Below are 27,815 nucleotides of genomic sequence, written 5' to 3'. Positions count from 1 at the left end.
ACCCACCTAAGACATTGCCCCCAAGTCTGTACATTTTCATTCTGGCAGTGTAGAGAGGGGATAGCATTTCAATGGCAATCCATTACATTTTATGACTGCTAAAGGGGAAAAAAAAAAAAAAGCTTAAGGTGAGTTTAGGAGGACTTTTTGGTTGGTTAAAGAAAAAAAATTACTAAATTAAAAGAGTGGAAAAAAAATAAATTACTAGTGACTGTTTTTACTGCCTGAGCCTACAAGCTGGAGTGGAGAATTAAAAAGTTATATAGCTCGGGCTTCTAACCATGACTTATCACAGACAAATCCTCCATATTTATAGCTTTTTCCTTTTCTCCCATCTCAAGATAGTGAGCAATCCCCTGATATAGGGCTGCCTCTCTCTGCCTGTGAGTCCTGTGGGCCGTGCGTGCTCAGCAGAGCTGTGACAGCTGAGAACACAGTGAGGACCTGGGGTGGAGGCGGGCAGGGGGTATGGAGGGTGCTGGCGGGGAGGTGTGTACTCCGTGCAGGGCTCAGGGAGGAGAAGGAAGGCCTTGGAGAAGCCAAGCAGTAGCAGCCAACGCTCTGTGCCAGAAGCTGTTCTCGCAACACATCTGGTCCTCACCACCACAAATATCTCTAATATCCCCATTTTACAGATGGGGACGTTGAGGCCCACAGAGATTAAACAACCTGCCCAAGTTCATGCACAGTAAACAGTCTCTCAAGGTCCCCGTCCTTAAAGACTTTTAAAACAAGCAGGGGGAAAGGAAGGGGGGAAAGGAAGGGGTAAAAGAAGAATGGGAGAAATTTCTGAGGGAAACAAACATTAACTGAGCACTTGCTTTGTACCAGCCTCCATGAAGAATTTTGCTGGCCGTCTTTTTTCCTCCTCACAGCCACTCTGTGGAAACAGGTGGTATTCATGCCCATTTCACAGATAAGGAAACTGAGGCACAGGAAATTAATAAAGCACTCAAAGTCAGTTTGGAAGCTGCAATGCTGGGATTCGAACTGATGTCTGTCTGGCTCTCTTATTTCCTGGCTGGACAACCTTGACCTAGTTACCCAAGCCTCTGTCTCCTTACCTGGGCAAGAGGAATGGCATTCTCTACTCTCAGGCTGACCTCTCAGGCACTGAATGGGAAGCCCCTTATAAACCACATGGCACAGAGAAGCAAAGTCTGGTCCAGCACCCTCCCTGCAGGCAGGTAGAGACGAGCTGCTCCCTCATCTTCTAGAGATGAGACCGAGGACCAGAGATTCCAAGGTGACCCTCATGGCCACAGAGCCAACACAACAGAGGTTGAAACTGGGCCGCCTGCCTCCTGGTGTAGAGCTCCAATGTTTGCTGGTAAGAGGGACCCTCACCGGGGACAAGACAGGACATGAGCAGGTACAAATTATGGACAGCAACAAATCTGAACATGGAAACAAGTAACCCTGGACTTCTTTCTTTTTTTGAAAGAGAGCAGAGGTGGGGAGGTAGAGGCAGGGGCAGAGGGATAGAGAATCCTAAGCAGGCTCCACGCCCATTGCGGAGCCTGACGCAGGGCTCGATCTCATGACCCTGAGATCATGACCTGAGCTGAAATCAAGAGTTGGATGCTTAACCTACTGAGCCACCCAGGCGCTCTGACCCTAGATTTCAAGGTCACTGTCTTGTTGCCTTTTTCGATGACACAGACTCATAGAATTAGCTTATCCTAGGAAGACTGCGTACATCAGTTAGTCTAAAGACTCTCAACCCCTGGGGAAAAATAGCCACGTTTGGGTTTTATCTCAAGCCAATGAAATCAGAACCCTTGGGGGGTTGAACTCGGAGCTTTAGTGATAGGTTTTTTTAAGTTCCCCCAGGTGATTTTAATGCACAAAGTGGAGAAATACTGATTTATGACCTCCTCAATTTTTCGGATGTGGACCAGAGGCCCAGAGAGGGACAGCTAAGGGCCCAGGGCTGCTCAGTGCTCAGTGGCATAGTGCAGACGCTAGTCTCCTGGCTCCCAGCTGGAAGTCTTCCTCCGCTCCCTGTACTCTGGTCATAGGGACCAGGCCATCCTGGTGTCCCCTGGTGCCTGAGAGGTGGACACCCCAGGTCCCAGTCTCCCAAATCCCCCCTCTCCTCCAGCATCTCGTGTCCCTAGAGAGAACCCTGGGACTTGGGAGGCCCGAGCCGAGTACATCGTACACGTCTGCACCTGGGCTGGTCTACACACTGCAAAGCAAAGTGGCGAACCAAGGCAATTACCTAATGTATTAGCAAGTCTGTCCCTGCGGCACTCCTGTGAGCCAAAGTAATAAATACAAGATGGTAATTTCTCTCTGGAAGCCTGGCTCCGGCCTCCCACTCAATTCCCCTCCCACCCAGAAGTCATATACCACTGCCTGGTTGTCCTCTCCTCCATGGGGCGGCAGTAATTCGGAGTTATTTAAATATCTTGGGTAAAACTTGCTTGTCAAAACCTGAATCATCCTACAAGAGCTCCAGTCCTCCTCTACGGCTTACTCGTCTGGCCAGAGCAGAGTCTTCTTGGCTTCAGTGGAAAGTGAGAAAAATGCCCTACAGGTAGTAATGAATGACTCCAAATGGCTAACAGCTTTGTGCATGTTGTTGACTGGTATCAGCCCGGGGAAGAAAGTGAGAAGCTTGACTTGTAGCTGAGACTTGGCCTCCTACTAGCTTGGTGACCTTGAGCAAGTCACTCCACTTGCCTGGGATTTGCAATCTTCTGCATTCCCTTAGAGCTGTTGTGCAAATACAAACGAGAATGGACATGAAGCCAACGGCATAGGCTCCAGCAATATCTCTCCATGGTCATAGGGAGAGCACATGGGAAAATCAGGACTTGAACCCGGAGACTTTACTCTTAACCACTGCACACGAGAGTGTCTCAGGGCATCGATAGCAAGCTGCAGCCGAGGCAAAGAAGGACCAAACTCTTCCCAGCATGGAGGCATGGGGAAGAGGAGAAGAGGATAAAGCTGGGTCTTCAAGGATGTGGGCAAGCTTTCCAGGAAGACAAGGGGGTTGCAGGACATTTCAGGCTGAGGTCCAGCGAGGGCAGAGGCCCGGGGAACATGGCGGAATGCACAAGGTGTGGGGGTGACAGCTTGGAGCTGACCTAGGTGCTTGGCTCGATCTCGTGATGGGGAGCCACGTGGTAACTTTAAGCAGAACAGAGTTTCAGGATTAAGACAACCAACAGCTACTTCCGTTTTTCAGCACTAAACTGCAGAGGCCACTGAGGGTTTAGCCTGTTGCTTGGCTATGGGATATGCAAGGGCAGGGAGACCAAATCGATGGCTTTGAATGGATTCACTTTGATACCCTTAGAGCGTGGCGTAGTACCTGGTATACCGAAGGTCCTCAATGAGTGTATGAATGAATAGATGAATCTGAGAGTCGGTGAATGGGTGAGAGAGTGAGCAAAGAAATGAATGACTGAAATAACAAACGAGGGTATGACGGAGTCAGTCCAGTGAATAGCCCAAGGCATGGTTAGCAATTTGAACTAAGCCTTGTAGCAACAAAAGCACAGGCTTCTGGCTGCATTACCTAGGAACGCCCTGTGATTGGCAAGACTCCTTCAAATTGAAGGCTTCTCCCCATCAGAGCAGCACACGGCACATAGACAGACTGATTACTGTGATCCAGCCAGACGCTGTCCTTCTTGGACTGACACCTCTCCCGGACGCGTCCACCAATACCCCCAGAGAGTCAGGAGAGGGTGCAGAACGGCCTCGTGCCGGCTTATCCTCGGGGGGGAAACTCATCTTGGAGGTCTGTCACTCCCTTGCCATTTCTCCATTCACACGGTCCCCCTAAATGACTAGTCATTTTAGTCTCCTATAAAGACAAAGGAAAGGAGTTATCTGTAATAGAGACTTATTCAGTGGCCACGCTGCCTGCAATTCTAAGCAGCAGCAGCCTGGGGGTCTAGCCTGGAAGAACCGGCTCTGCTCTGAGGACAAGGTGGTCCCTTCTTCCTTTCTTACTCCACGCTGCCTTTCCCTCCCACCTTCTAGAGGCTTGCTCCTTAATCTGTGCTCTGCGCACCAGCGACATCAGCGTTACTTGGGAGCTTGTCGGAAACGCAGAGTTGGAGGCCCATCGACTAAACCAGAAGCTGCATTTCAGCGTTGAAATTTGAGAAACTCTGTTTGTAGGTGACCCAGACGCCACCGAGCTAAGAATTCAACTCCCTGACCAGGTTTTGCAAAGCCCTCCGGAGGGAGCATGGAAGATTTCCCCCAGGAGGTGACCGTGACTTTGAGACTCATGGAAGGGCACAGAGTTGTGTCTCCTAGCTGACTCACCACCAAGGGCAGGGGGAGTACCAGAGCAGGAGTCAGGACTGACCTGGCTCTCGTACCAGCTGGATGCCCTTGGGCAACTCAGTTCCCCCTCCGAGCCTTCCGGCCCCATCTGTAAAATGGGAACAATATGTTTGCTTTTCAGTAACACAGTTATCACGAAGATAAACAGAGGTGAAAAATACACAGGCCCTCTGGGAAACAGAAAGGCCGGTGAAGGGGCCTGCTTTCCGTGTGGACAACCAGCCATTCGGACCTGACGCCTTAAAAGATGAATAAAGAAAATCCATCTGGGAGTCAAAGGTAGAAGACCTTGCCCTCATGAATCAGCAGAGGAACGTGGTGCTAATGAACCAGGATGTGGCATTCCAAAGCAAGGGCCCGGCCACGTCGGTCTCACCAAGCTGCCCTTAGATGGGGATTTGTAATTGGATTCTTGAGACTGTGTTTTGTTTTGTTTTGTTTTGTTGTTTTAGTGTGTGTGTGTGCTTACTTGGAGTTATTTTTTAAAGGAGAGCTCAGCCTAAGGACCTAAGGCTACATGGCATTAGCATTCCGAAGGTCAATATTTCCAGAACTGCTAGAATCATGTTGTTCTCTCACATTGTGTGGGTGAGAGAGGCAGCTCCATTTTGGAAGGAGCCAGATGGACTCACAGAACAAAGGACAGAATGGAGCGACTGGAGCTGAATTTCCAGTGTCAGAAGGAAGGCACCCCCCACCTCCACCTCAGAGACCTTCAGTTTGCTGTTCCCTCTGTCGTGAATGCTTTTCCCTGGACCCCTGAGTGGCTCCCCCTTCTCAGCGACGATGCCATCTCCTTGGAGAATCAGTCCTTCCCTACCTCCATCTTCAGGGAGCCTCCAGCCATGCCCTGGTACGGGTCCTTACCCGGTAGCCTTCACAGTCTTCATCAATATTGAAACAATCACGTTCACTCACTTATTTGTATATTACCTGTGTCACTGCCCCCCCAACATAGAACGTTTTCCTAAAATCCTCCATCACCTGGAGTCGCGTGTTAAAAATACATTGCTAGACCTCTCCCCCATAAATCCTGACTCAGTCGTCCTGGGTTGGGGCCGGGGCTATTCAAACAAGCCTTCCCGATCATTCTGATTGTCACAAAGATCATTCACAGAACACTCCAGAATGTGCGCTCCGTGACGGACGGGCCCTGTCCACTTCGCCTGTGTGGCACATTGAGCACAACGCCCCACACAGGTGGGCACTGAATGGATTAATGAACGACAGAAGGAGTCCACTATATTTTGGTGGTACCAATCCTTTCTCCTGCTTTGGCTATTCAGTATCCAGACGGAGCACTTGTTACCTATGAGGAATGGCGCTGGGTGCTGGGGCAGCCACAGGACAGGGCCAGCGTGGCCCCTGCCCTCGGGAGGTGACGGTCTGATGACAGCAAAGTGAGTAGATGAAGAGGATTGCAATGAAAGAGCAAGAGAGGAAAGAGCCTTGAGAGTGGCGTAAGCAAAGTGAGACTTGGCTGGTTGAAAGCATGAGCCCCTGGCTTTCTGGATGGTTTACGAAGAGGAGTGGCTGGGATAATCTCAGAAAAGGTGGGAATTTTCAGGCAGTACTTTTGTTTCTGTGTTTGTTTATATTAGTTCTACCTACACGTGGTTAAAAACATTCAGGCCACAGGAAAAAGTGCAGGCGAAGACTCCGGGCTTCTCCCCACGCTCCCTGCCCATCGTCCCCTCCCCCTCCTCAGAGGCGGCCCTTCTCAGACCTGGTGCCCCTTCCAGGCACCCTCGGCGCACATCTAAGCACATGGCCTGCACAGTAGACAGGGCTTCTAGGCAGAAATGGTAGATCAGGGGTCCAGGGGCAAATAACAGCCTGAACAAATAAATGCGTGAAACTTGAAGAAAGATGAGCAGCTCCCAAGTGACTTGGCTTTGTGACTTGGGGCCGAGAACCTCTGGCTCCAGAAGGGTCGGGAAGAGGGAGGTCAGGCAAGGTAACAGGTAGTTTCCCACCTCACTGGCTGGAGAAGATTCTCAGAGCAGGTGGCAGGGGAGGGGCGGGAGGGGGTGGGGCGGAGGTAGCGAGGGATCAAGGGAAATCAACTATTCAAGTCGTAATTGTCTAAACCTGAGGTGCGGATCTCCATCACCGCTTCCCCATTTGCCTTCTGAGCTTTGGTTGCGTCATCTGTAAAATGGACACAACAGTACTGTACCAAGAGTAACGTCATGACGCCTGAGGAAGACAGACGGGAGGCCCAAAGCTGGCACACAGTCGGTTTTCTCGCCTTGTTTCTGCTCCCCCATCCCACCTCTTGCCATCAACCAGGATGCCCAAGTTGGCGGCCACGCCTCTGTCGAGGCCGCCGCTGACCCTAGCGCTGTCATTTATCCACAATGCCACTTCTGGCAAGTTTCCAATTGCTCTCCGAGCCTCGGCTTCCTTGTCACTCCTTTGCAGGCGCCACGGAGAGCAGACTGGAGTGAACTCCTAGCCTTCACCTGTCACCCCTGGCGTGCAAGGGCGTCCACTTAGCCCCTGCCCGTTCCCTTCTCCTCTCGGTGGCCCAGCTAACCCAGTTCCTGGGCCGCAGGGACGGCGCTCTTGCCTTCCCAGAGACTTGATAACGGCAGACTGGGGCCCGAGACGCCCAACCCAGGCTGGGATTTTAAAAAGCAAAACTACTTGGATGTGAAATATGCAGTTGTGTTTCCCTGGCTGGTTAAAATATTTGATGCTCATTGAATATTCAACCACACAAAAAAAGGCTCTCACTCCATGTACTGTCAAAAATGTAATGTAATTATAGCGATGTTAAATATCCCCAGCTGTTCTGAGATATTTGAATCTTAAATCAAGCCTGACTATACACATCCCCGGGTTGCAGCTGGAGATCTACACCAAGTACCTCACAAGCACAGAGCTGGGGAAGTTCGGGCGAGAACTCTAGGCCGGGGTCTCCAAGCCTGTGTGTTATATCTGGGCTTCACCCTCAGCGCGGGTCTAAGGACCCCTATCGTGAGCTGCTGGCAGCATCGCCAAAGAGATCCATGTTCCTCAACAGGGCTGTGCAAACTGGCAGGTCATAAGCATCTATCCAAATAGTCTTTCAAATCCATGTGCAGGGAGCATAAAGAGATAGTGTAAAATAAACGGTAATAAAGTGAATAAACACGCGTCTCACTCCAGAGCCTTTGAGGTGCTTCTATAAATCAAATTCCTGCCATAATTTGCTCTGTGAGACTGTACTGAGAAGCAGAATCAAAGCTCATCTGCTTTCCTGAGCAGTAGGCTTAGATTTATGGATGTGAGTTCACAGTGGATGCCCGTGCCATTTCAAAGTGGGAAAATAATTTTCGTTGGGAGGGGTTCCAAGAGAAGATTAAACCCTTCACTTTCAGAGATCAGAGTATCAACAACCTTCAGATCAGATATGCCACTGGAATCAGAAGGGGATGGCCAGCATCCATATTTCGGAAAAAGAGTAAGTTCTCAGAGGAAGAAACAGATACTCCTATGATGTAAAAACATCGTCTATAGGCTTACGCACAGATATCCTCAGGGCCTTTCAAGCTTCCCGGTGACTTTCAATGTGACCTTGAGCAACTCATTCTCCCTCTCTGATTTTCTCACTTTGGTCGGGGTACTAAGTGGGGGGAAGCGACCCTAAAAGGCTCTGATCTACCCAAGGAGGTGTGGCATGAAAGCTACAAGCTCTGATCTACCCAAGGAGGTGTGGCATGAAAGCTACAAGTGGATCCTGGCTGGGACCGTGACAATATAGAGAAGGCACGTTACTCTTCCAGGACCCAGAAGTCTTCCTCAGGAGAAGTGAGAGGTGTCACCTGTTAGTAATGATGAGGAGGATGACAGTGATAGCTAACATTTAGCTGGCGCCTACACACCTGTGCTTTTATAGTCACGAGAGTAGGGGGACTTTCTGCATTGATACTCAACTTGTATCCACCAGGACTAGACCACAGTTGGCTCTCAATAAATAATTTTTGAATGGATTAATATGTTGCCTATAAGTTTCACAACCACCCCGCGTGGAAGGTCTGATCTCTTTTCTACAAATAGGGAAACAAAGTCTCAGTGAAAGTAAGCAACTCCCTACCAGCCGCCCAGTTTTGGGACCTGGTGGACCTGGGCTTTGAACTTGAGTCTGTCTTACTCCTGACGCCATCTCCTTCCTCATCCTCCAAACACCTCTTTTCTAAGTTTCCGGGGTCCAAATTTCCAATCTTGCACGAATGTAAGCATGGTTAAAATACTCTCACAATGACTATTTTTGAACCTAGCTGCAGGTTTGTTCTAGATTCTTTTATTTTCTTGGCTTTGGGGCAGACCCTGATCTAAACCTACCCAGCCTGGTTCACTACGTGGCGTCAGTAGAGAGAGTTCTGTACATCAGAGGAAGCTGGTACGAGTTTTCTGTTGCTGCTATGACAAACCACCACAAACTTAGCCCCCTCAAGCAACACAAACATATTAGCATATTGTTCTGGAAGTCAGAAGACTACATGAAGGCGTCAGCACGGCTGCGCTCCTTCTGGAAGCTCTGGGGGAGAATGTCTCCTTGCCTGTCCAGCCTCTAGAGGCCACCTGCTTTCCTTGACTCGTGGCCCCTTCTTCCATCTTCAAAGCTATCAATGTAGTATCTTCAAATCTCTTTCTCACTCTCTGGTCTCTGATTTCATGGTGACGTCTCCTTCTCTGACTCTGACCCTCCTGCCCCTCTTATAGAGACCCTGGTGATTACGCTGAGCCCACTGGATGATCCAGGATAATCTCCCCATCTCAAAACCCTTAATTATCTAAGAATCCCCTTTTGCTATGTAAGGTAATGTGAGGTTCTGGGGATGAGGATGTGGCCATCCTGAGGGGCCATTATTCAGCCTACCAGATGGCCTTTGCATTTTGGTTTAATTGACACTGGCCATGCCAGAATGGACATTCCCATTCCATGTGCACAAATACAGACCCAGGGACTTGTGCCTTATGGAGAGAGCCCACCGATTCCTCCTTTGCAGCATTCAAGGGACTTTAAGGAGGCCACGGCTGGGCTTTGCCTCTCAAAGTGTGCTCCACGGACCAGCAGCGTCTGCATCACGGGGGAGCTTTCAGAAATGCAAATCTTGGGCCCTGTTCCAGACCCACCAAACCAGGGTCTCTGCAGGGGGCCCAGGAATCTGGGCACGCTCAAGTTTGAGAAACACTAGACTAGAGGTCTTTCCATTCATCCACGGTTAATTGGAGTATGCTGGAACCGACCTGCCTGGGAAGGAGGGGAGGTCTCAGAGCAGAGATAAAGGAGGAAATCAGCACCTCTTCTAAGCAGCCAGTCTTAGCACTGATCCTTTTCTGTAAGGCACTCAGGGGCCCACTGCTTTGTCCCTAAGAAAATCTGCTAGGGTTGGTGAAATCCCCTTAAACCCACCCTGAGCAGGAACAGAGGAGCTGGGGAGGAAGAGAGGTACGGGAGCCTGAGGAGACCTGAATTCAAATTCTGGCTATTTCTTTTCCTGGGCCACGTGACCCTGGGCAAGTCGCTTCCCCTTTCTGAAGTCAGGCAGGCAACAAGGTACAGTACACACCCTCCAGTGTTGTTGGGATAAACTGAGATGGTAATGCATATTATGCAATCCTATCCAGGTAATAAAGCTTCTACTGATTGGAAATGCAAGTTTGCTGGCCAAAGCTGGACTGGGGTTTCTTTTTGGGAGCAATCATGACATCGTGCCAACAGCATTGACTTTGGAAGCCGAAGATCGGAGTTTCTGTCTCTGACCTTGGGCAAGTTGGCGAACCACTTTGCATCTCCATTTCCTTATCTGTACCAAGGAGAAAAGACTTTTTTCTTTGGTCTGTTGTCGGGCAGAGATAAACTAATGAGCGTAAAATGTGCCTGGCAGAGAGTAGGAGCTCAGTAAGTATGTGTGGAGTCAGAGGAAACAATTTACTAGGCAAATTAATAGTATAAACAGTGGTGTCAGGGGAGATACTTGACAGACTCAGGAGAAGAAACTTTCTCAGTGTGTTAGCGGTCTCTGTTTGTTTACCCACAAGTCCTGTTCCAACGACAGGTGAGTCAACTCTTGGTGAGCTCAGGTCTGAGCTGGAGCTCAGTTGGGCAACATTTCGTTAGCCAGGAGTACAAGTTACCAATGTCCTTGAAAGAATGAAAATAGTAATTTAGTTTGGATTGTGGCCGAACAAAGACTTTGCACAACTCCTGGTCCCCCTGTGTGGCTGATGGAGTAGGAGAATGCACGGCCGTCCCTACTCCTGGTTGCAGGCCTCAGAACCCAGGGTGACTTCGGGGGGGCCCACACCAATTTATAGTGAAAGAAACTTCCAGCTAAGGTTTGAAAGGTGGTGAAGGATATCCTCTCTGGAAGGGTTGGTTCTTACCCACATCTCTGAGTGTTGGCAGAACGGGGTCATAGAAGAGTATCAGCTTTGGGGCCGGACAGAACTTTGTTTGAATCCTGGCTTTGCTGCCTTCCAGCAGTAACTTTGTGCCTTCCGAGCCTCAGTTTTCTCATCTGTAAAATGGGTTCCATAACACCCACTTGAGGCTGGTGAAATTGACACGAATGTTTACATGACAGGTGTCCACTCCAAATCGTGGGCTGTTACATGCCCGGTCCCTTCCCTGTGTGAGGAGTAGATCCTGTCAGGCCCCCGTCCCCCTGATGAAGCACATTGACTCTTGCAGCCCTATTTACCAGAAACAGAGTAAATTTATTATCATCTTTGTGCCCCACTGCTTGGCACACAGTAGGCACTCGACGGGCATTGGTTGGTTGAATCTCTGAGTGGCTGATCCAAGCAAACCACTTAGGAGAATCAAAGCAATGGATGTATATACCAAATGGTCTGGTTACTCCCGCAGCCCTTCTCAACTGGGCAGACATCTGATTGATGCATTCACGACTGGGCACAGTAGCCCCCAAACAGCCACTGTCAAAATCAGCCTGACGTTGGTCAATTTGGATATCTGCAGACCTGAGCAGAGTTCACATTTGATTCCCTAAACTAATTTCCCCGAAGTAAAATCACTGGTAGAGTTCTTTTCATGTTCCTTGTATAAATGTCTATTTAATCACCATCCTGTCTCCAGCACTTCAATAACTTGTACATTTCCCCCTTAATCACTGTTTCAGCTCTGCAAAGAAAAGAGATGGTTGGCTGAAAAGCCCGGGCCATCTGCAGTAGTTAGGCCGTATTTTCCCCTGACTGCTCACTTGGACAGAGAACTTCCCAGCTAAGTCCCTTTGGTCATTTGGCACATGCCCTCATTTCACAGAGGAAGATCCTGAGGCCAAAGTCACATGGCTGGACAGGGCGGCACTGAGACTGGCTTGGTCTTCCCAGCGCACCCCCACCTCCCACCCACGCTGCTCCTTCTCCATCCCGTGATGCCACTGTGCCTCCAGTTGCATGCACCTTTGTGGTCGTGAGGGCTTGGATTCAAACTCCAGCTTTGTCACCTGCTGGCTCTGTGACTCTGGGCAGACTACAGTCCCTCCCTGAGCTGCAGTTATCCATCTGTAAAATGTGAGTGATCACACAACCTTTTAGGGTTATTGCGAGAATGGAGATGGCATGGAGTGTGCCCAGCCCGGGCCTGGAGCATCACAGCTGCCCAACGCTCTTTGCCTTCATCCTTCAGTTGGGTAGCTCACTGCAAGTACTAATAAAGGAAATAGCTCACATTTATTGAGTCCTTTACTTGGTGCCAGAAACTGTTCTAAGCACTTTACATGTATTAGCTCGTTTACTCCTCTTTCTCTAAAGGCAAAAGTATCTTTCTTGCTTCCCTAAGGCCATCCATCCTCACAACTACTGGACTGCCTGGCCTAGCACCATTTCAACCAAATTTGCTGATTTTAAACAATATGTTGCTAAAATGATTTCTTGTTTTCTGTCGCTGGCTTGGAGCTGCCAGCCTGCTTGCTGTGACAAAGTGTGATGAAACCAAATGCTGTTTCCTTGTCTTTTGGTACACATGACGAGTCCCAAATTTGGACTCAAGGTTGACCCCAGCAGAAGAGGGTAAGAAAGGGGGAAAGGTGCAGGGAGGAGTGGCCCTGATGGAGTGAGGAACAGGGGTGGGACACGGAAGACACAGAAGGGACCCTCCATGGTCTAATAGCCGGTAGTGAAAGAAGTCAGAGATTTGCTACAAAGTTTAAAAACTTAGTTTGCCCGCCAGGCATCCATCACAGCATTGCATTATCACACCTCTGCTCTCCTCCTCCTCAGTGCTTCCAGCCCCTCCCTCCAGATACCCCGAACGACTCTCAGGGCCTAGAAGCCCGTGTTCAACCTCACTGTTTCACACCTCATACTCACGTTTGCACATGCTCTCCCCCTCTCCCTCCTTCTCTACCTTGGAACTACTACTTACCCTTCAAGATCCAGTTTACATGTCACCTCCTCCAGGAAGCCATCAGAGGCCCCCAGTCTCACCTGGGTACTCCTCTAAGCCCACATCGCACCTCTGCACTCTGTACTGGCATCTGTTCACACGTCTCTTTCCCCAACAATAATTCACAGAGGGCACGCACCAAACCTTATTTAGTTTTATATCCCCAGCAGCTAGAATAGAGCTTGACGTAGAGTTGACACTCGATAGACACTGGCTGATTGAATGAATGAGCCAGGAAATGAGCCTGTCCCTACTCAGGTAAGTGGTCACGATAAGATATGATAATTACATTGAGAATAATGAATAATTGCTACCCCCAGATACGAGGACGGTGCCAGTCTCTTTATCCAAATTACACAACAGCTCTCCTATATTGAGCACCTGTGGCAGTGCAGGTGCGGGCCAGCCTCTGCACACATGTCTTCGTCCCCGCAGTGTGAGGCATTATTACCAGAGGGGCGAGAGGGAAGCGCCTGCCTGCAGCACACAGCCAGAAAGGGGCAGAGCCTAAGGCCTACGCTAGGTCTGCCTAATGCCCTCCCCTGAACCCTGCCTCCCCCCAGAGAGGGTCACTGCTCCTTGTTCTTGCAGCAGACCCTGATCAGCCTCTGTCAGCCCCTGTTCCCGGCCCCTCGGTCCCTCTCTGGAGGCCCCAGTCCCAGATAGCTTGGCCTCTCGGTTCTGTGTCCTGCCACTTACTGGGAAGGCTGCTTCCCTCGCCCTCAGGACAACCCAGGAGGACCAGAGTGTGGGGAGCCTGAGGTCCATGGCTGGGGCCAGGGAAACAACGTTGGCATTCAGAAGGGGGAGCTGCTTTGTCTGGCAGCTGAGCAATTAACCCTTGCACAGCTGTAACAAACACAGGAACTGCAAATAAACATACCCTGAATGGACCTGGAGAATAAAACCCAACAGACACACCACTTTACAATACTCTTCTCTCCCCTGCCAAGTTTCTTGCCAGACATGAGACTAGCTAGATGGAAGGAGACCTTGGGAACAGCTGGCACATCCCTCCAAAGGCTTCCCCTGAAACCCCATTCTTCACCTGTTGCACTGGCCCTCATAGGGCTTGGGAAGCACAGGTATCTGGGGAATGCTTGGTACGTCTCTCTCCACTCCCTGCCTCTAACCCAAAAAGGAATAAATGCCCAGAAACTGCCTGGGCATTTCCTTATTAGAAAGGCATTCCACTGGTGTTCCCTGGAGAAATTAAGCCAAGAGTCTTGGTGCGGGTCTTCTGGGACAAGAAGAAATCTTGGGGATACCTGGTGAAGGGATTCATTCCCCAAGCCTCTCCTTAACACTCATGTGTCAGCCTCTGTGCCAGGTGCTGGAGAGGTCGGGGAAATCAGATGTGACTCTGGAGGGAGGGACAGACACAGACCAGTAGGTGTGAGGACTGACACCTAAAGGGGGTGGTAGAGGGGTAGAAAGGAGGAAGGCATCAGTTGCTTGGTGATGAGAGGAGGAGAGTGGGGCAGTTAGGACAGGCTCCAAAGCAGAAGAAGCCCCAGGGCTGGATGCTGAAGAATGAGTAGTATCCCGAGGCAGACAAAGCAGAGTGGGGGGGGGGGGGCAGGGAGCTCTTACAGCAGCAGAGGAAGCAGAGAGCAAGGCAGAGAGGCTCGGGGAGCAGTGGTCCAGCCGTTGTAAGCTGTTTGCAGAGCTTAAATATGTGGTTACCAGAGAGGGTAGGGCAAGAGGCAAGGCAGGGTGCAGGTGCAGAGCCTGAGGACAGGGGATCCACCGAGGGGTTGTAACAAGTGGGATGATATGCTTTGAGCGGGACTTTAGAACGACTACTCTGGCTACAGTCAGGGGATGGGTGCAGAGGGCAGGGAGCACTGAGCTGGAGGCCAATGGACCAGTTAGGAGGTGGATGTCATTAAAGGTAACATTTTTATGGGGGCCAGCACAGTTTTAAGAGCTCCTCCCTCTTTATATATATGCATATACACATCCATCTGTCTGTCTGTCTATCTATCTGTCTATCTATCTATCCGTTCATCCATCCATCTACACACAGCAAATAAGGTATATCTGTTACCTCCACTAGATGGAGTAGGAAACTAAAGAACAGAGAGGCTAAGCCACTTGTCCGGAGGGCACACAGTAAGGGGTAGTCTCAGGATTTGAACCAACCATGCAGCTGGAGCATTCCTGCTCTTGCCCGCTACCCTAGAGTGCCACTTCACCAAAGACGACAGAGGTCTGAGTCAGGGTGGCGCAGTTAGAGGACAATATTCCTGATGGCCCACTCTGTATGTGATGCTCTCCTGAAATAGCTTCCGGCTTCCACAGAGGAACGGGGTGCTGCCTTTAATTCTGAGGTCCGTGAAAAAAACTACAGCATGAAATGTTAAGGGGCTGGAAAGTCCCAGGGCAGGGTCATGGTAGGAAGCCACCAGGGGTCAGTTGAGTCCCCAGGAACACATACTTGGGGAATGGAGGTGTTTGTTTTGTTTGGGGGTGTGTGTGCCTGCAAGCTCTTCAGGTGAAGGAAGGCGGGGTACAGGCAAGGGGGAGAAGGGTGTGCCCCAGTGGGAAGGGTCCTTGCTTCAACTCATGGCCATACCTGCTGGGGAGACTGAGGTCAGGTGGTTCCTGAAGGTCCCGTATGCTTGCAGGCAGGCATGGGTTATGCCCCCATATCACGTGGTCAAGGCTAAGACTACCTGCACCCTCTAGGGCGGCTCCACTTGCCACTCTCCCAGCCAGGATCCTAGGACAGAGGGGAGCTTGCAGGGGTGGGGGGAGGGCAAGGGTCTTATGCAGGGGTCTTCTAATAGAAGAGACGCCCCGGCTCAGAGAGGCAGGCTACATGTGGCTTCTGTGTAATGCGTCTGATGGTTTGCAAAGCTGGACTTTCAATTTACTGGCTCTGAGCTTTGGACAGCATTGTGGAGCCTCACCTTCCTCATCTGTAAAATGGGAACAAAACTCCTTGCTCACGCAGGGTTGTGGGAATGTCAAAAGTGAATACCGGCTGTGGGCATGCCATTCTGCACGCTTCGCGCGGTTCTATTTGGTGGGCCATGTTACACGACTTGAAGCTGAAGCCAGGGGTTGCTGATAGTTGAATATACCATTGAACTTCAGTTAGGGGCTACTAGGGAGTGGTCGAGCCAACAAGAAACAAGGCATTGCTAGTCTCATTCCTTTATCTTTTGTAGAACTCAGCATGGTGTTCGAGATCTGAAAGGAGTCACTTGGAAGCACACGTTAGCAGCATCTGCTTGCTGAAGCCCTCGGGAGCCACTGGGTAGGGATTCCTCCAAGGCAGGCTGAAAAGCCCAGAAAACAAGGGATGTTTGGAGAATGGAGAAGCCAGGGCTGTTCTACAAAGAGCAATGCAAAGAGAGCAAGACTGAAGCCGGGGTCACCATCCTGGACAAGGACCGGCCAAATCAGCCCGTCAGACGCCTGACAGGCATCTGAGCCAACACCTGTTGGAACAGTGGCGTCTCTTTACCACCACGGGAAAAGCTTCGTCAGCTACAAGACTGTCAGCAGTGAGGCAAAGGGCTGGTGAAATCATCCTCAGAGCATGACAAATACACACACAGCCCACCTTCCCCGCACGAGTGGAAAAACCCAAACCCACCTAAGGGGGTTTACACACGCATGACTGGACAGGCTTGTGCCACGCTGGGCCTTGGCACCAGAACTCCTCCAAGGCAGACCGCAGGAGGCAGATACCTTCTGTCTGACAGCTGCATTGTCCAGACCCACAGCGTGGGGGAACCAGCACGGCAAATGGTTTACAAACCTGAGCACAACTTCTCCTGGCCCCTGCTGTTGGCATCACTATCTCTATGAGGCTGCTTTCTCCACTGCAGGGGGGTGGCTCCTCTAGCCCAGGACCCACACCCACCTGGTGGGGTCAAGGACCCCACTGATGCCCACCAGCGCTCAATTCCCCTGGATGCTTCAGACAGAGCTTTTAAAAAGCAGCAGAAGGGGCTGCCGGCTCCCCCACCTAACCGGCTACAGTTTCAGTGTTGGTTCATATTCTGGGTCTTTCCTCCGAAGTCCCCCTAGATCCCAAATGTTTTGGAACTCAGGCATAAGCTGCTTAGAGCAGTGCGATTCTGCTGATGGCCCCTTTTTGAAGAGCTTCCTTTTGGTTTTCCCAAAGACAACAAACCCACAAGTAAGACGCGCTTCTCTCTCGTCCCATCCCTTCACCCTAGTCACAGGGCAGTTGCCTGGAGTCCTGTGGACCTGGGGGTGAGGTCCGGGACAAAGAGGGCTAACATTCACAGAGGGGACCATAAAGAACAGAGTTGAGGGTCTGGGGGCTGACACTGGAAGGCGAGAGACCGGAACAGGTGAGCAAGGTCGCTCCTCCTGCAGTTGTGGCCAACTAACTTCCCAGGACCTGGAGGGCAAGGCTCAGGGGACCTAAGAGTGGGTTCCGCCTTGGCATCCTGGAATGATGTCACCGCAAGCGGCCCGGTGTCCTACCCTGGGGTGGGGAGGGCCTACTGACTCTGGAGCGTGGGGGAGAGGAGGGAGCGGGTTCGCGCGGAGGGCAACTCACGGAGGAGAAGTTGTGCGGGCCGCAGAGCTCGCCGCGGTACTTGCAGGAGAGCAGCATGTCCTCGAGCTGGTGGCCCAGGCGGTCCATGAAGGCGGCGCTGATGCCCTCGAAGTGGCGCGGCGGCAGGAAGAGGCGGAAGTCGGCCAGCTTGCGGAACCACTGGCGGCGCGGCTCGTCGCCCCGCAGCAGCTCGCTGACCAGCGGGCGTGCGGTGCGGTTGGGCAGCAGCAGCCCGAGCCAGTGGCCGGCGTAGTAGAGGTCCCCCTTGGAGAGGCGCGGGAAGCGCAGAGGGTTGTTGTTGCACACGGTGACGGCGGGGAAGGGCAGCTGGCGACTCCACTCGCGGTGCACACGCGTGTGCGACGGGAAGCTGAGCCAGTAGAGCAGGCGGTTCGAGGACCAGGACAGCAGCAAGCCGAGGGACGTGCAGAAGGCCAGCACCCACAGCGCCCGCCGCTGAAAGGAGCCCCCCGCCGCCGTGCGCCCGGCGCACATGTGCCGCAGCCCGTGCAGTTTAGCGCGGCTCAGCGACGGTCGCCCCCTGCGGGCGACCCCCGGCCCCTGCAGCGCCCGCTCGCGCTCGCCGCCCCTGTCGCCCCCGGGCTGCCCGGCCGCCGCCACCGCCGCCGGCGCCGGCTCCTCGCGGGCCATGCGGAAGCGTCCCGGGCCGGTGAGCGCGGCCGCGGGCAGCCGGGCTCCGCCGCTCCGGCTCATTCATTCAGCCCGCGGCTGGCGGCAGCGGCGGCGGCCCCGGCCGGGCGGAGCCGCCATGGGAGTCCGCAGCAGCAGTGGAAGCAGCAGCAGCAGCCGCCGCGCGCAGCCCGCGCCAGGGAAGCGTGCGCCCGAAAGGAGCTCCGGTGGCGCGGCATGCCCGCCCGGCGCCGCCGCCGCCGCCGCCTCCGCGGGCGCCCGCCCGGGACTGAGCGCTGCTTGGGCCCGCCGCGCCTGGCCCTGGCCTCTCCCGAGCGCCTCCCGGGCTCTCCGGGCTCTCCGGGCCCCTAGTCTTCCTGGAGAGTGCCTGGCCCGGCCGCTACCTCTAGAGGGGCCCCACCGGGCGCCGCCTCTCCCGTGCCCGGGCGCTGCGCCCGCCTCCCCTTGTCTTGGACCTCGGGGGACCCTGCGCCGAGTCCCCCCTGCTCCGCCTAACCCCAGCTTTTACGCTGGTCCGGGGAGAGCAGCCACTCGGCCACCATGCCTGATTTTGACATCCCCAAGGGCCCCGCCAGCCCAGCCCGTAGCCCAGCGGTGCTGGGACCCGGGAGAGAAGGCGCCAGGGAACGAGCGCCCCCAGAGGCGCACCGCGGCTCGGGCGCCGCGGGTGGAGTGGGTGTGTACCGGGGCGAGGGGTCGCTCAGCCAACTGCCGCGCTCTCCCCCTTCCCTGCGAGATCCGTTCACTGCTCCTCGGGCTGCTCTCGGCCGAGACCCTCGAAGGCGCCCCTAAGTCCCGCGCGCGATTCCTGCGTGCGACGCGCCCGCTCTCGCCCGGGGCTGGGGGGCTTCTCGGGGCGTCCTGCGGGAGGCTGCTTGCTGCTGGGCCCCTTCCGGGCTGCCGGCCAGAGGAAAGTGTCGCTTGTCCTCTCGACTCTCCGGGGTGCCTCGAGTCTCCGGAAAAGCCCGGCCTCGCTGTCCCCCTGCCCGTTCTTCTCCCTGCCCCGGCGGCTCCAGGAGCTGGGGACTGCGGAGCCCGGGCTGCACCTCTCGGTGGGGTGACCCGGACTCGCTGCTCCGCGCGTCCTTCTCTCACGACTCCAAGCCCGAGGCGGCGGCGGCGGCGCCGGCTGCGCTCCTCTCCCTGCTGCCCGGCCCTCCTCGGGCCCCGGGCGAACTTGGGCAGCGGCCGCGCGATGCTGGCGCGGCTGGGCTTCGAGCACCTGCTCCTCAGCTCGCTGGCCCCACGGCTCCGGGCGGGCGGGGCGGCGGCGGCGAGGGCTGTGCGCTCCTGGAGACGCGGTGCTGACGCGCCCGGCTCCTCCTCGCTGCATTTTAATTCCTGGCCACTGTGGCCGCTGCACACCGAGCGGGAAGCCTCTTGCTGGAGTCGGCGGCCGGGTGGGGGATGCGCTGCACAGATGTGCCCGGGTGTGCTGGCTTGTGGGAGAGATGTGGGTAGAACCGTGGTGGGGCCCCGTGTAGATAAGTGTGAGAACACATCAGAGTGGGAGATGGGCTGTACAGAGTGAGTGAGCCTCTGTGTAGTGTGGGCATGTGAACAAGTGTGTGAGGGGGGTGTCACGCACTGAGTGTGGGTAGGCTGTGCGCGTGTATGTGTGAACGGGTATTTCTGTTTCTTGTGCATGTGAGCTTATTTGCAGACGATGTACTGTGGCTACCTGAGTGGGTGTGATGTGTGGGAGATAGAGTGTCTATGATGGGGTGTGTGTGTATGTGTGCACTTGGTGGTGGTATGAATGGGTGTGTCAGCGTGCAGATGCATAGCAGGGTTCCTGGCTGTAGTGTGTGGTTGGTGCATTTGGTGTGTGTGTCTGGGTGTGTGGTGTGTAGTATGTGTGTTGAGGTGCTAGGCATGGGGACTGGGCCTCTGGCCAGGTGGGCTCTGCCTCTTGGAGCTTCCCAGGTGTGCCTCTACCACTGGGCTGCAAGGCTCTGCGGCTCAGCCCTGGAGCAGTCAGCCAGCCCGGCTCTCCAGGAGGGAGGAGTGTGACCTCCCAGGACAGGAGGGGTGTGTGTGTGTGTGTGTGTGTGTGTGTGTCTGGGTGTGTGTCTGCCATTCTCAGACCTGGGATCCTACAGTGTGAGGGCTGATGGTGTCGCCCTTCCCTCCTGGGCAGGCTCAGGGGCTCCCACTAACCCTCGGGCACTTTTGGACATTTTTATTTAGGCTTTGTGATATTCTGCCTTTGGTGTGTTTGGGGGGATGGACGAGGCATATAGTGTACTGCTTGCTCCATTTCACAGGTGAGACTAGGGAGGCCAAGTATGTGGCCAAGGTCGTACAGCCTGCAAGTGGCAGATTGCGATTCTGCACCCAGGTTGTCAAAGCCCTGGCTCTTTCTACTGCACCCCATGGCGTTACAGTTCGCACTCTCTGGGCCAGGCGCCTTGAGGATGGGGCTGGAATCCTGCTGCGGCAGCTGCCTGGCCACGTGCGGTGCACAGCGCGTCTCCACCCAGGCCTCAGATTGACCCCCTGAGGCCTCGATGGGAGAGGCAACCCTTCAGCTCCATCACTCCATTGGGTGAGAGTTTTCCAGACATTTTCCAGAGAAAATGATGAGGGTTGTGGGGTTGGGTAGAGATCGTGTGAAAGGCTCCCAAAGGTGGGAGGACACTCAGTGAAGTGGGGGGACTTGGGGGTTGGGACTGGAGAGGAATTTCACCTACTTTGTGATGACTTATGAGGGGTGCTCACAGCAGATCTGTTGAATGAGCCTCGAGTATCGGAGTGGGGCTGGCTGGGCTTTCCCTCCTCGCTGACCTGGAGGGCACCCTGTCAGCAGGGCAGCTCCCTGCATCTGGTCTCTGGAGAAGAGGACGTCTGAGCCCCACTCGTCTTCACTCACCCCCACCCCCCCACAGAAACACACGTGCAGCCACCACACACACACACACACACACACACACACACACACACACACACACACCCCTGGAGACCCTTCTCATTCCCAGTGGAAAAGATAGTGAAGTGGGTTTTCTATTTTGGATTCGGTTCCTTGGAGTTGTCTGTTGCTGGCGTTGAGGGGAAGGCTCTGAATCTGCCAGTTCTGTGGGGCTTCTACAGAGGCTCACACACTGGGGCCCCCAGCCTGGTCCTAACTGTCCTGCCGGTTGCCACAGTGACGCACATCCCAGTTACCGTGGGGCAACCTTGTGAGCTCAGTGCAGTTGCTTAAGAGACGGCCAGGGCAAGCACATAACATCTTCCAGAGCCCTAACTCTGGGCTGGCACGGAGCTCTGTCTTATAGAAACCTATAGGGCATTCTGCGTTTCTGATATGTTCAGCTGCTGGGGCCCGTTTCTTTCCTGGCAGTTTCCCTCTTGAAATCTACACCTGCTGCTTTTGGTTGCCCGAGTGTCTTCTGAGCCATGGATTTTCGTGTTAATTCTCCAGATGGGTTGCTTTTCCAGAGAGAGGAGGGGTATTATCCTGCAGAGGCTCCCAGAATCTTGGCACAGAAATCCAGAGGTAGACTGAGGGATGGCTAGTGACCCTACCCAAGGGTCGATGGCTCTCTCTGTGGCACACATATGCAGTGAATTCCCTACGCCCACGCCGTCCCTGACCAATACTGCCACCAGCTCAGCAAAGTCTACTTTTTCTTCAAGCCCCAGCTTAAGCATTGCCTCCCAGGAAACCGGACCCACCATGGCCCTTGCAGTATTACCTTGTTACTGCGTGTGTCCAGGCTTTCCTTCTGGACATGAGCCCTTTGAGGACAGAGACTACACCTCATTCATGTTTGTGTCCCTACCTCTTAGCACAGTGCCTCGCACATTGACGAAGCACCCTGAGACAGGAGGGAAAGGGAACTAGGATTTCTTGAATATTTCTGTATGCCATGCACTGAACTGGGCATGCAAACGTATTTAATTCCTCACTCCAACCCTGCAAGAGAGGAATTTTGGTCCTCTTTCTACCCTTGAGAACCAAGGGCTCAGAGAGCAGGAGTTGAACTAAATTCTCACTCATTCCAAAGTCCAAGATTTTCGCTTTCCACCATGCTCCTTGCAAAAGTAAAACGATAAATAATACACATGCAATAAAATAAATATAGGACTTCCCAAGCACTAGGGCCTGTTCGAAGTTACACTAAAAACAAGTGTTCTACGTGTTTAATCCTTAAAATGATTGTATGAGGTAAATACTATTATTTTCTGTACTTCAAAGAAGAGGAATCCTTACCACAGAGAGGTTGAGCTACTCACCCTAAGCCACACAGCCCTTGAATCCAGGCAGTCTGGCTCCAGCCGCCGTGCTCTCAAACCCTACCCCATACCATGTCTGCCCTCAGAGCTCTACTGAATGACAGCACATGTGAATTAGTTTTCCCATCCTGGCAGCCTCACTTGGCCAGAAAAACATGTTCGCGAGGCCGCGCTTCAGCTGACTCACATACCCTCTCCACCAAGGAATTAGAATTTAGCATTGTGATTTCTCAATAATAAGCTTTCAAGAAAATCACCCTTTTCTTGTTTATCTCTAAAACATCTATTCCTCCACACCTGGCATCCTGGCCTTTTCTTCTGAACGATGTTAGTATGCGGTGACAGCCAGGCCTACGTCACCGCCGGCCAGCCCACCTTCTGGTGTGTGACCACCCCCACTAACTATAAGCTCTTTCTCGCATCAGATGAGTTTGTTGGGAGGGGGAGGTCAATTTAAGCCGATGTGATTTTTCTGTTTTTATAATCCAATTTTTGGAGCTGACACTTGTTGGCTTGATCAGGCTTCTCGGGGGTCCCCAATGTCCCTGTTCACCCCTAATCCCTACTACTCAGGGGCTCGGCATTGGAAAGTGTCTGAGGGGCCACCCAGCCCTGCCCCCCTTACCTGCTACAGGAATCCCTCCTACACAGCCCTTCAGGAACAATCCACTGGTAGCCAGTTCTGTTCTGGAACATTTGGCAGTGTTTGAAGCTCCTTCCTTTCATTGATTTGAACTCTGTCATTTTGTTCATTTCTCCCATTTCCCCTAATTTATCCCTGGAGACCCGCACAAATAAGTTTGATCTTTCTTGCACATGGGAACCCTTCAGAATACTTTACAGAATCGGAGCACATCGATGCTGAAAGGGGTTCCAGCAGTCTGCCTACCTAGCAAATTCTTCAAGGTAAGTCTTTTCTTCTCAGACGAAGTGTCACCAGTTCCTACAACAGTTTCTCCTGTATTTGCCGCCCTTGAAGTAGGATCTTGGGGGTCAACATCCTTAAAATGTGACCACTGAGCCCTGCAGAGCCCTTTACTCTGGACTTGGTCTTTCCAGGCCCTAGTCTTCCTTCTGATGGTTGTGGATTCTTATTTGCCTTCTTACTTCTGGGATGTACTGGATGTGGTGGGGGGGGGAGGGGAAGAGGGGACTGTAATAATGGGGTCTTGGTGGCCCTGCTTAGAATGCCAAGTGCATTTTCTTTTAGGGCTCCGCTGCACATGGTAATGAGTCAATATGATCTTTAGTACGAGAGTTCACTGATCTTATGGGGCAGGTGGGCTTTTGTGGGTCTGCCTGTGGACCCAAATCTGCTTTACTCTTTCTTTTTCCATCTCTGTACTGACCTTGGCTGTCTGTCACTCTGACTCCCTCTCCTTCCCACTTCTGTTTTCTCCCCCCCCTCTTTTTTTTCTCTCCCCTTTCTCTTCTCCCAACCTCTGCCCGAAGCCTAGTGGTCCTATCTGATACCTCCTTAGTTCATGCTACTGGTGGCCTCTATGGTGCCGGCCATCCTAGAGGTGGCTGCAGTGTCACAGGACCTGAGCAAATGTCCGGGGTCATGATAGGAATTCCTGCATTGGTGAAAAGAGCAAGGAGGACTTCTCCATGGGGGGTCCTAGCCCAATGCACAATCACTTTTCCCTCCCACGCCTCCCAGCCTCCATCACAGGGCTGGCAATGGAGTTGCTGGTCCATCTTACCTTTCCCCATGCTTCAGCATGTCCACTGCTTTTCCCTCTCACTGCATGGCCTCCTTGTATTACACTTGACTTCTCCCAGTTCTTTCTTTTTCTGGGCTCTTTCTTAGACTCACCAGACATCTATCTATCTATCTATCTATCTATCTATCTATCTATCTATCTATCATCTATCTATCTATCATCTATCTATCTATCTTGCCCTTTTGGCCACCCTCATTTTACCGGAATTCAAATTCTCAGCTGCCCATCCTTTACCAGCACTAAATGGCAGGGGTAAGAGGGCCCACAACCACCAGAGAAAGATTGGGGGCTGGAAGGACAGGTCCAGAGTAGAAGGCCGATAGGCTCATGCTCTGCAGGGCTGAAGCACAGTGCTCCACACTGAATGGCAAATCCTGAGAGCTGGGAGGTGGATATTGAATCTAATTTAACCCCTTCACTCCAGGGGATGAAGCCTGGGTCCAGAGAAGGGAGAGGCTTGCTATAAATCATACAGATTGGTACTGAAAAATGCAGAACCAGAATCCAAATTCCAACTTCCAGTTCACTCTCTGCTCACCCTAGGAAATAACTTTTTAAAAATCCATTTTGAAATCAGTAGTGTATTCACATTGTTCTAAAAGGACAAAAGAATAAAAGGCCTAGCTAGAAAGTCCCTCTACCATTTCCCCTCCCCCAGTCACCCATTTTTCTTCCCTGGAGGCAACTAAGGCGATCAATTTGTTGTATAATCTATTAGCGGTACTTTGTGAATATACATATGTGTGTTTAGCCTCCATTTGTCCCCTTTTCTTATACAAATGGTTGCATTCTGTGAATGCCATTTACTAGAGTCATTGTGGTCCATGTTCTTCACACTTTCCCCCCTGTATTTTCAGTTATTTTATGGTTGCCTCCCTCTGATATCTCATTCCAACTTCTGTTATTTTCTTCAACTTCTCATTTCACATTGTCCTGCTCTCCCATCCAACAAGGACAAAGGGTCCTATTGACAAGGTGGTACACAGAGCTTGTCATTTTATTATCAGATTTTTCATTAACTCTTTGCTAGATACACCCTTGTGGAGATCATCTCAAAGCTCTTGTGGAGATCATCTAAAACAGCAGGTAATGCAAAGATATTTCCATTTGCCTCTGAAGAGTATTATGAGGTATGTTTGCATAAGATTTCATTTTCTGGTCATATTTTACTTAGACTAATTATAACACACACACACACTCACACTCAGACACACACACACACACCCTGAGTGCCCTGAGCATGCAGCTCGGTTGGTTTTGAGGGGTGGTCCAGACATGCATTGGGTGGCAGAGAAAGCCAGTTTGGGATTCAGAAGTTTCTGTGACTAATATATAGAGTGGGTAAAACACACCACAGAGAGAACCACAGGGATTCAGTGCCTCATAATCTTAATGACCATGTAGTTAAACTTAGGAGAAGAAATTGATGTACAGAGTTCACCAGCTTGCTCCTGTTCACTGGGAAGTGGATCTGATGATGGAGATCATGATGATGACAACAGTGATGGTGATGATGGTGGTGATGATGTTAGTGATGGTGATGATGATGACAGTGATGATGATGATGGTGATGGTGATGATGATGATGGTGATGGTGAAGATGATGATGATGATGATGATGGTGGTGATGGTGATGATGGTGATGGTGGTGAGGATGATAGTGATGGTGATGATGATGATAGTGATGATGATGGTGATGGTGATGATGGTGATGGTGGTGATGATGATAGTGATGGTGATGATGATAGTGATGATGGTGGTGGTGATGATGGTGGTGGTGATGATGGTGATGGTGATGATGATAGTGATGATGGTGGTGATGGTAATGATGATGATGGTGGTGATGGTGAAGGTGATGATAATGATGATGATGGTGGTGATGGTGATGATGGTGATGGTGGTGAGGATGATAGTGATGGTGATGATGATGATGGTGATGATGGTGGTGACGGTGATGATGATGATGGTGGTGATGGTGATGATGGTGGTGATGATGGTGGTGGTATTGGTAATGATGATGGGTGGCGGTGATGATGGTAGTGGCATTGGTGATGATGATGGTGTTGGTGATGATGAGGTGGTGGTGATAATGATGGTATTGATCACGGTAATGGTGATGATGGTGGTGGTGGTGTTGGTGATGATGTTGGTGATGATGATGGTGGTGGTGATGACAGTGGTGATAGCGATATTTGATAGCTGACATTGATTGAGCACTCTGTGTCAGGCACTGTGGTCAATGAACATGTGCTAACCCACATAATCCTCACAGCAACCCCATGAGGTATATACCACTAGTACAGCTCTTCTACATAGAGGAAACCAAGCCAAAGATTGAATAAGTAACTTGTCTAGACAGTGGCTAGACTGAAACCTAGGAATTTGGGCTCTAGAGTACAAGGTCTTAATTAAGTTGGTTGTAATTAGCTGAAAATAATAAGGTATTTATTGAGCATCCAGAGCATGTCAGGTGTCGTCTTTAGCACTGGGAATGTGACATTGGTCACGTTGGTCCCTGCCTCAGCCTACAGTCTAGTGGATGACATGGTAACAAATAGATAATTTTAAAAGCGTAATAAATGCTATGCCAGAGATGTGCACAGTGTACTGAGAGGGTCCAGAGCAGGATTTCCCCTCCATTGGTCTGAGGGTTCTCACCATACATCTTCCCAGTTTTCCACTTTATTTCTCCATTTGTTTTCACTTTCTCACCCCACTTCATGGAGAACTTTGTGGCTCTACCTCCAGGGATGAACCTTGGAGACAGGATCTGAGACCAGACACCATGCTAGCACAGCCCCACGTTGAGGATGCTCTGATTCATGATACCCACGATGTCCACATCCACGTCCTCCTCCTGACGTGGGTTTTTGTGTTCCAGTGACTTCTTGTTGACTTGTGACATTTACTTACTAAGCTCAGGCCACTTCAACAATCGGTCTCTTTCCCGCAGCCTCACTTACCTATCATTGGCTTATTCTGGGTTTAGGCTTGAATAACTGGGCCTTGGTTGTAACACTGGCCATAAAGTTAGCAGAGCAATGGAGCCTTGCACACTTTTCTACCCAATTTCCCCTCCCATACACATAACAAAACCCTCATTAAAATTGTTAAGCATAATAATATTCTCCAATAGTTACCATCCGCTCATATTATGAAAGGCATGCAGTTAAAATAGGATTTAATGAAATATAAAACCCCAGGTACAATTAGGCATATTATTCACAATTCCTTGACTATCTCCTTAACCGTTTTTGGCCATGACTTAATCCTACCCTGGCTCCCACCTCTCCTTCAGGGAGCACTAAGTAACCAGCTCTGAATCTGTCTTGCAGATAGACCCTCTGCATTGACTCAGATTTAAGGCTAGGTTGATTTGTCAAAAGCCTCCATCCAGGCTGCTTTCCTCCTAGCCACGGTTTTCCCCTGTCTCAGCCACTAACGGTGTGTTTACTCACTTTCCCTTATAAATGACCTGGCCAAACCACTACCTCGGGTTTCTCTACTCCTAGTTTATCTTGCCTGTCCACCCACCAGAGGAGCAGAAAGGGAATGATTCAAGTACATTCTTTGGCAGCCATGTGGATCTGTGTGATTATCTAAACAGAAGACAGGAAGAGAAGGGCAGGACAGGGAAGGTAGGATAAGGGAAGGGAAGGGGGGAGGAGAGGAGAATATGGGGGAGGACAGAGTACCTACGACATACTATTATGTGCACCATGGAATGATTCTTCATGACAACTCCCCCAGGTGGGTAATATTATTCCCATCGTACGAATGGGAACATAGAAACCTTTTCTTCCCAATCCCATTCTCTCTGTTGCTGGTTTAAGCACAGCTTAAGCCACAGCGACAGCCATAATCACATAATGCAACCATTCCCTGAGCTAGATATCAGGTCCTGGGTTAAGCCTCGTTTTCCAGATGAAGAGAATGAAGC

At 51.7% G+C, this 27,815-nt stretch overlaps 1 protein-coding gene across 2 annotated transcripts in view; it reads right to left on the bottom strand.

Moving 5' to 3' along the window:
• ASIC2 (acid sensing ion channel subunit 2) overlaps positions 1 to 27,815 on the bottom strand; it is a 987,213-nt gene that overhangs the window by 243,213 nt on the left and 716,185 nt on the right. The window contains exon 1 of one of the 2 annotated variants that reach the window (XM_044390817.3): positions 17,262 to 17,975. The exons of the other annotated variant lie outside the window; for it this stretch is intronic. Coding sequence (XP_044246752.1) covers positions 17,262 to 17,975 — 714 coding nt within the window. Of the gene's footprint in view, positions 1 to 17,261; positions 17,976 to 27,815 lie in introns of those variants that run through there. 2 annotated transcript variants of the gene reach the window in all.

The sequence above is a fragment of the Ursus arctos genome, unplaced genomic scaffold, assembly GCF_023065955.2.
Source record: "Ursus arctos isolate Adak ecotype North America unplaced genomic scaffold, UrsArc2.0 scaffold_24, whole genome shotgun sequence".
Taxonomy (NCBI): Eukaryota; Metazoa; Chordata; class Mammalia; order Carnivora; family Ursidae; genus Ursus; species Ursus arctos.
The sequence above is the reverse complement of the archived record's forward strand: the minus strand, read 5'-3'. Positions and strand labels throughout refer to the sequence as shown.